The 9,198-nt window shown below is 43.2% G+C and overlaps 1 protein-coding gene and 1 long non-coding RNA gene across 3 annotated transcripts; one reads left to right on the plus strand and one right to left on the minus strand.

Annotated features, from left to right (window-relative positions):
• Window positions 1-534: 534 nt before the first annotated feature.
• On the minus strand, window positions 535-4,183 carry six3a (SIX homeobox 3a). The gene is made up of 2 exons (XM_012841417.3): window positions 3,351-4,183; window positions 535-1,670 (listed from the first exon to the last, which is right to left on the minus strand). The coding sequence occupies exons 1-2, from the start codon at window positions 4,040-4,042 to the stop codon at window positions 1,478-1,480; spliced, it is 885 nt and encodes a 294-aa protein (XP_012696871.1). The 5' UTR covers window positions 4,043-4,183; the 3' UTR covers window positions 535-1,477.
• A 907-nt stretch (window positions 4,184-5,090) lies between these two features.
• LOC116223209 lies at window positions 5,091-8,288 on the plus strand. Of its 2 annotated transcripts, XR_004164968.2 has the most exons (3): window positions 5,091-6,657; window positions 7,212-7,310; window positions 7,768-8,288. It is a non-coding gene; the product is annotated as an uncharacterized LOC116223209 (long non-coding RNA). The 2 variants fall into 2 exon arrangements; XR_004164969.1 differs by lacking the exon at window positions 5,091-6,657 and having other exon boundaries at window positions 7,132-7,310.
• Window positions 8,289-9,198: the final 910 nt, after the last annotated feature.

Below are 9,198 nucleotides of genomic sequence, written 5' to 3' on the forward strand. Positions count from 1 at the left end.
TTTGGGTGATGAGTGGTGGTGTGCTGTAAGGAGCTTTAAACTCAGGGGTTTGTCTAAAAGCGAGACATTTTTTTTTCACGCTGTTAGTGTGAAAGTTGTTATGCGAATGTTGCTTTCTGTGGGGCGGAAGGCCTGGGCGAAAGCTTTCTTTGCTCGCTGGAGAAAAGCTCTTTCACCGGCCCACAATGGTAGATCGGGCCAGGGGAGGAGCCGCGGACGATTAGCCCATTTAATGGCGCGTTTACTTAATTTCTGCATTCACTTATAACCATTAGCAAACGCTAAGTCCAGTGGTGCGCCACACTGACCAGGACTTTGGTTAATACACGCCTGGGCATTTTTTCTTCCTTGTATAATGCCATTTGCAAGAAAGGGGTTCCTAAGACAATATGTGGCCCATCCAGGGAGAACCACTTGCACAACCAATCCAGCATGTCAACAACCACTCAGTATGAATTCCGGAACCTTTTAGAAGCCCGAGAATTGTCCAGATGAAAATGTCTACTCGCAAAGAAAGACTTACTACAGCCCATGTAACAAAATGGAATACTGTATTTGAATTTTTTTTAGAAATTTATACATTAACATAAACACGCAGGAAATAAACATTTAATAATAAGCGCTTTGAGCGAAGCACGGGGAAACAGGCTAAGACTTATAGGCTGTTGATGAATAAGAATTCCAAATTTTATATTATCTTTTTGCCTTGCATAAAATTGACTGATAATACATGTTCAGCTAGCTTCTGTATAAAGTATAAAAACAAACAAACAGAACGCCTAGAGCACTTAGTCTTACGCTTTGACAAATATCTCATGTAGGAACACCAAGTCAAGAAAGTGAGGGAGAGAAAAGAGAATGGCAACGGTAGAGCATTATTATATACAGGCATGTTTCTACACATATTATATTACAGACTGGGAGAATGATCACATTATTTAAGATATACATAATTCAATATAAAATCTTGAAATAAAAATAAAAATCTGATACAGTCATAACGATTCAGTTCCACATGTTAACCAGTACCCACACAGGCAGTGACAGTATAGTGTAGTAAAAAAGGTGCTTAGGACTCAAATGATTGTCTGATGAACATAAAAGAAAAACAAACAAAAAAAGATTGCATCTTGTTTGCGCGTTACCATTTGTACTAGAACTGATAAAAAAAGAACAGAACATAAAATAAAAAGTCGACAAAACACCGGATTCTGGTAATTCCCTCTTCTCGGTGATCCTCGTAAAAATGTTTTCTCGGGGCTTTTTTTGTTCCCCGAATAACAAAAAATATAGATATCATGCAAGTAGTGATAGGGGTAAGAGGAGTCGTGGGTCCATAGAAAGCGCTTGAAAAAAGACGTGCTTTTATTTTACTTTAATAATTATATCAACTGGTCCTTTTTTATCTTCCCCGATATTTCATAGTTTGTTTTGTAATCAGGTCCATGTTCCCTGTAAGTAATTCTCTTTTTTTGTATCATACATCGCACTCCGAGTCACTGGATGTAACTGAGAGAATGGACGTGCCAGTGTCGACTCGTTCTGTCATACTGGACACGCTGGTGGTTGGACTGGCCGCGGTGGATGGCGATTCCGCCGAGCTGTGTGGAGTGCAGCCGGACTCTGAAAGGGACCGCATACCGTTCTGTCCTATTGCTTGGTGTTGGAGCCTGGAGCAAAGAAAGCGAGAAAATAGCATCGCAATTAGACCAGAATAAGGGCTATCCCTCCGTTTAACAGAGGCCTCTCCCGTCGCTAATTTGAATGGGAACGCATTGATGCACGCTACTGGCTTATCGCTCATTCACTGTGGTATTAAACGACTGCAGACAGCTGCTCTTGCCCAATGTGAATTATAGTGAACAGAGCACAAAACTTGTCTGAAATAGTCGGCACACCACAGTCAGGGTTTGCAATTACGACAGACACTGAAAGGCGAAATATTCTCCCCAATGTATGGGCATTGCTGTGTTCTATTTGATGCGTGTAGCATTCTTGAATATTCTGGATCTGCACGGCTTCTAACGTAATCTGCAGTCGATGGCAAAGATTAAGTCCACTGCCAGAAGAATGTGATTGTTAGTCTTGCATAGTGGACGAGGCCACATTTTTTTTTACATCACATTCCATAAATCGTAGTTTATAGCCAACAATCTATTTCTCGTATTACTGTTTTTCTAGCCACTACACTGATGGTGGATTTAGGCTATATTACTAGGATACATTACTATGAATGTTGAATATCAGACTGTGTCTATTGCAGTTGTAGATAAAACCAGAATATATCCTATTTATATCCTAAATCTAGTGAAGAGATTAATTAAAAACACATTGACACAAAAACTCAATTGCTGTAACCTACAACCACTGTTGGCTCCTTAAACACAAGGCATTTAAATGTAAATAACACATTTATTGCTGAATGCACATATTAATGACAACTATGTTAACTGCAAGGTGTCACGTTTATAATATGCAGTACAAGAAAGCAGCAACTAAAAATAATAACTTAACCACCTGCAAGGGGATCATATAGCCTAAGCTTTTCACTAACAACGCATGTAAATATTCTAATATAGTCTATAGTTATGTTGGGTGTAAGTGGGCTGATAAATCAAAGAAATAATTATTTACGATAGGGCAAATACATTGTAGTGTTTTTATTTACAATTATAATATAATTTATTATTTTATACATATTATTTAGTAACAGGAGATAAGGGTTGTTTTGAGGTTTTTGATGGTGGTGAAAGTATTCTATACTTATGCGACGCTGGCAGGTTTTCTAACCAAAACACTTTCACTTGTGGAGCAAGACCTTAAGAATAAACAAGCTCTTTAACTTTGAACTTCCAAATCAGAATGCTTCTAGGAATTTGGATGCAACTAATTTAGTCAACTAGTTACAATACCATAATACCAATCAGTGTAGAAATATCCATTTGGATTCAAAAAGTCCATGGCTGAAATGTAGCGTAACCGTAGTTAGAGCTTTGCTTTGTAACTTGCCGTGAATACCCTACAGTGGGCATATTTTTCGAAATCATTGTAAAATAATATTAGTTACAAAACTGTCAATTTTGTAAGGTAAGATTGTAATTCTTAATGTCTGCTTGAAGTATATAGTCTGGACTAAATGTCTTCAGTTGTATGGGCTACTATTTTGCTGTCTCTCACTCGAGATAAAAACAAAAATGTCGCCAGCCTGAACCCTCAGCTCTCCCCCCTCGTCCATATCTGTCTACACTTCCGCCTCTTCGCTTTATGAAATATACCTAGCACATTGATATTTTAAGAGCCATCAGCTATAGACTTTACACATTTTCACAAGTTGTAAAAGAGAAACTGACCTGTTTTTGGCTGCTGCGGCTCTGTCTCTTTGCCTCCGGTTTTTAAACCAATTCCCGACCTGTGTAGGTGTCAGTCCAGTGGCTTGCGCCAGTTCCCTTTTCTTGCTGGGGTTCGGGTACGGATCCTGTAGGTACCACTCCCTTAACAGACTTCGCGTCCGCTCTTTGAAACAATGCGTCTTCTGCTCTCCGTCCCAGATGGTCCGGGGGAGCGGGAACTTCTTCCGCACCCGATACTTATCAACTGGTCCTAGGGGACGACCGCGCAGTTTCTCGGCCTCCTGGTAGTGCGCCTCCAGCCACATGGCCTGAAGTTTGCCGTGTGAGTCCTTGGTAAACTTGTGGTTCTCCAAGATGTGATAGAGGTCTCGGAAATTCCCTGTGTGGAAGGCAACCACGGCACGAGCGCGGAGGATGGATTCATGTTTGTTGATCGCTTCGCAGGCTCCCGGTGCCACCGGCAGAGACCACAGGAAGCGTCCCAGCCGCTCAATGTCTCCGGTTTCCTCTAGCGTCTCGCAGACGCTCGCCACTTGCTCCGGCGAGAAGTTGAGGGTCGGTAGCTGAAACATTGACAAGTCTTCTGGAGACCTGGTGCTGGGCGCGCTGCTCGCCAAGAGCAGAGGGCGATCAGCGAAGTTTGGCAGGAAGAAATGGGAGGGATAAAGCTCTAAAGGGGATCTGAACACCATGGAAATGACCTGAGAGAGAAAGCAAATTATCAAGGAAAAGAAACGACGAGTAAAGATTGAATGATTCAATAGCTATCGCCTAATGACACCAGCTTCATAATATCTCCCCCTAAATCCACCGTGAGTGTAGCATTGAAATATTTTGTTTCGCTTTTCTATTGGTCTTCTTGGTGTCGTTGTGAGGTTGTCATGGCAGCCCTGCCAATCACTGTCAAGCGTGCCAATCATTAGCCAGTACGTAGAGGCTTTCACCACTTCTGCTGCACGCACGGGGGGTTATCAGGCGCTCCAATCTCCTCGCCATCCTCCCACCACTACGGGCTCGTGAAGTCGAAGCCGAGGCTCGCCTATTTGTTGAATGGAATGGGCAATTAGTGGGTGGAATATTATTGCGATCTTAACGAGGCTCGTTAAGGGTAAAGAAGATATGTGGCTGGGAGAGGCGGAAGGGAGGGGGGTCCGGGGTGACAGGTATACGAAGATGGGAATCCACTTTTAAATAAAAGGCTTATAGCGGGGTCCGTTTGCACATGCTCCGCGCGTATCCCCCTTCCGTTGGCCAGCTTTTTATTATGTTATATATGGGAGGCTACTGGTACGATTAGGCAGGCACACAGCCGATAACGTATTCATAGATGGTGCTCTATCAGTCGGGAGTCAAGGCACCAGCCTCTTCTTCTGATTGTAAGGCCAAACGGCAAAATGTTAGTTTTTGGCAATTCCTTGGTCGATATTTTATTGTATTTTTTCCTTTCTTCAGTTGTTCTCGAATCGCATGACCGATGATTTTTTTTGTGATAAGCAAAATAGTTCGCCCGGACACCAGCTCCCCCATCAGGGCTGGTCGTCGTAACAAGCGCCTCAAGTCGTCCGGCAGCCCACAGTTCCCTCTGCTCACTCAGTCTGCGCTCTACGGGTCAATCCTGGAAGTCTGCCCGCAACCACACTGTCGCAGGCTACTCGACGTTTAACATTGAAGCAATCCGAGGCTCAGGATGAAATTAAAACGCTTAGTGAGCAGTTAACATATTTGCTTATTTACAGACTAAACAATCCAGCAAGGTTTTGTGAAAACATATTTTAATGAAACCAAATTACGCAGTGTCCGTGGATTGCATGTTTACTTTTGTGTGGGCCTATTTTCTTTATATCACCTTATTATGGATGGCATGGTTGTGTGTCTCCATCTATCACGAGGTTTGGCTAGAGGGCTGTGTCAGAGGTCACGGCGGTATGGTTTTCATGATTTCACACAAAACGTCTAAACTGCCTTATATGCTATTTAGACAGGGCTTAGTCGGTGTTAAAATTGTGCGCGTTCACTCCGTTAAGAACAATGCGGACATTGTGAGGGCATGTATTGGGTGTAGCGAAACACAGCATCTAGACTACAGCTAATCTGTTCGCGGCAAAGCTGACATAATTATCCTAAGCTGCCTTTCTACAAAATCATTGAGGAATTCAAAACTTTTCCTTTTTTTATTTTTTTTTAGATTTTTACATTCCAGACCATCCGTTTGGGTCTTTGTCCTTCTCGGTGGCAAGGCGAGACCCTTAACATTTGTCATTTGTTTGTGTCAGTGGTTATCGTTGATTGCCCGGGAAATGTGTATGTCCTGTTTATCAAAGATAGTAATTATGTTAATTTGCAGATTTGTGCGTTTGTGTTTTTGTGCCTGTGTGCGTGCTAGCGTGTGTGGATGCGTGTGTATATGACATGGAGAGAAAGGAGGGTGGAGGTTGATCTAGCTGGAATCGCTGGGGCAGGTTGTGTCTCCAGGATCAAACCTGTTTGCTCTCCTGTCATACGAAACTCTGCTGAAGTAATTCCAAGTGGCACTTGAATCGGTCTTGTTGGAAAGCTTGTTGGACTGAAAATAACCCGCGGTATTTCAAGGCTGGCCGTGGTCCTGGTGTAAAAAAAATCTCTCTCTCTCTTCCTCACTCGCTCTCTCTCTCTCTCTGCCAATATTGTGAAGAGGAGCTGGACTAGTATGTAAATACTTCAGGGCCCGAACCGCCAGGTGTGCTCTACGTTTATTATGGCACTGAGTTGAGGGGTTTACATGCAGAATAGATTATGGTCCATTATGGACGAAGCCTTGGAGGCAGCTCGGAAATTAGCTGTTTGGGTGAAGTGTAAAGTCTGAATTGGTTTGCAAAGCCACTGGTCATTCACATTCTTTACCATAGCTTTTGTTTGCGTTAAGCGTGTAATTAACACCACCAAACAAGTTTATTCACCTGCCCTAATTGTCTGTTTATCCGGGAGCTGTTAATTCTCTTCGCTTAGCGATAACCAGCGGGAGACAGCCTACTCAATGCCGACGAACTATTAGCTCCGTCTTTGTTTACTTACTGCGAAGCCGCCGACATTATAATGTCGACCATGGTTTAGGCTGATGCTCGACTGACATCATAGCAAATACCCGTTGTCAGTGACGTTTCACGCGCTCCAGTGATTTTTGGAGGCGCTTTCGAAACATACACCTTGCCACTTTGCTGCAACGGCTTTTATCATATCCCCGGCTTAATCTGTATTTAAAGTAAAATAAACAAAAGTGTTGCGTCACAGCGCAAGAGGGAGGCTAAATGGACAGTGGCTGGTGGAAAAGGTAAGCGGCGCATCTCTCACTACACTCGCTGTTCACACTCGGAGAATATTTTCGCCACATGTGAGCGTCTGCCTGCGAAGTACTCGCCAACACCGGCGTGCACGAGGTTGCCGCGCGTGAATAATTTTGGGCTCCTTCAAGTGGACAGCCCGCAAGGAATGCACATGCTGGGTGCCTTTTTTTTCTCTCCACGTTTGTTAAAGTTTGTTTTAATTTGACGAACAAGCAGTGTCGTCTTTTGGATCCATAGGCGTAAGAGTTCTGCGGTCACCAAGAACGCGTTTGCATTGAAGGAGATGTTACTTGGCAATGTATTTATTCTAGGCAATAGTTAAGTTAGCAAAGTTTCTTGAGGTTAGCAAAAGATTGGTAGATATCTGATAGTGTAATTTCTAATTAAATAAAAAATACATCTGGTTTGCTATCATTTAGTCTTAACATTTGTTTTTGTTTTTCACTTCATCTCTTACTTTGCGTCTACCTCCATGCCCTTTCTCTATGTCTCCTCTCCTCTCTTCTACTCTCCGTGGACATCGAACGGATGGACGAAACAGGACTCTTCACCTTCAAGTAACAATGAAACCCCGTGACCCTGAATATCTGCCCGACCCTGCTTTTGTCCCGTCCGAAGGTGGATATGCTTCCCAAATCCTGTAAGTTTCTTACTGTCCGTCAGCGCGCTCTGCTCGGTGCTTACCGTATACATAGATATATATGGGCATACTGGTAAATTGTCCGAAATTAGGAAATAATGGTAAAATGTGTATGGAACGAGCTTGCACAGTAACATGCCCACTCATAGAAACATATCTAACGCAGCACGAAATATGTTATATATCGGAATTTTGCACTCTTTGCATTACAAATGTGTAGATGTCACGGTTAAGTTTTAAGTCTCTATGGATACAAAAAAATAATATTCTCTCCAAGATCGAGGGTCGTTGAGCTCGGGCAGATTACCGACAAAAGATGGGGACAGGATCCCTTTTCTTCGCTCACTGCCGCCTACAGTTGTGTAGAGCTTGTGGGACGAAACGCAAACCTCTCTCTTGCTGTCTTTCTGCATCTCCCTCCCTCCCTCTCTCTCTCTCTCTCTCTCTGTTTGCCCAGCACCGGCTTTGAACCGTACCCACATTTCTCTACACCAAGACATGGCTTTAAACGCAGAACATCTCTTCGTAGAAAATTCGCCGCTCACCTTTTTGAGTCCTCTGGCGAGCATTTCAGAAAGAAACAGTGAGTAGTTTGTTAAAACATTTAGAATTGTGTTAAGCCATGACGAGATAAACATGCTCAGTTATGATCATCTTACTGCATTATTAAAGGCTAAAGGTAAATACGATCACAATTATAGCAACTTACAGTTGCCTATGTGTTCATGCAGTGGCAGGTTATTCGCAGCAGTATTGTAATTCTGTCTATCTAAATGTGGATAATTATTCTAAACAAACCTCTGCAGTTTTCTTTCTGTAATGTGACAAGCTTGAGATAAAACTATCAACAGAATTCAGTTTCACATTGTTAAGTAGCATAATTAAGAGCATTTCCTGTGGGAAAAAAAATGTTGATTTACAAAAAAGATCTCTTCCTGAGACGTCCAAACTATTCGCAAGTAAAGATTTTTTCCTGAACCTCCTGTTCTTTTTTTGTGTGGTCTCATTAAGTGAGTATCCTGCTAAGTCCACGGAGTTACACTGGAGCTGTCCAATCAGGGCATTTGCACGGCTTGTTAGCGACAGTTAATGAGGGTTCTCCGCGCACGGAGAGAATGGCGCCTCAATGTTAGATTTACCTTGTGTCAACTCGTTACTTCTAATGAAGCCATTGGAAGCTTCTACACTGAATGGAGCCGGGCGACTGGAACCGCAGGTCCTCTTTCTTCCGGTTCCTTAAAGGAGGGATTTTGCTCGGCCGAGCTACATGATGTGTCGGGTGGACGGTGGGAGGGAGGGTGCCCCGCATAATTCGAATCAGCCAGAGAAAGAGGGAGAAGGGGGACGTTTGTGTGTGTGAGAGAGAGAGAGAGAATGTGTGTGTGTGTGTGTGCGTGTGTGTATTGAGTATTTAAATGTCCGTGTGTGTGTGTGTGTGTGCTTGAGTATGTAGGCACCTTGGACTACGGTAGTTCGGTGAAAGGGAATCACCAAGGGTAATATGGTGTGTGGATGCCCACTATTTGCTCATTGGAGTTTGACGTGTGAGTTTGCCTCACTCAAACGCTGCCCTACAAATTCCAGTTAGTTTTGCAGTCATATTAACATTTCACGGCCACCAAAGCACTGGACGTGGGTTGGGTCCAAGTGCACCCCAAAACCAACAGGAAATCAGGCTACCCCACTCGCCTTTTCCTGCACACACACGCGCGCGCGCGCGTGCACAAACACACACGCCCACACACACACACACACATGTAAGTGCAAACGTAACTATACAGATTACAGGCAAATCCCACAAGTTTTTGGTTTTCAAATAATTTTATAGTGCACTATCTTGCTCTCTGCAAGGTCCATTCATTCATTCATTCTTTAACACATTTACACA

This window comes from Clupea harengus, chromosome 13 (assembly GCF_900700415.2).
Source record: "Clupea harengus chromosome 13, Ch_v2.0.2, whole genome shotgun sequence".
NCBI classification, from domain to species: Eukaryota; Metazoa; Chordata; class Actinopteri; order Clupeiformes; family Clupeidae; genus Clupea; species Clupea harengus.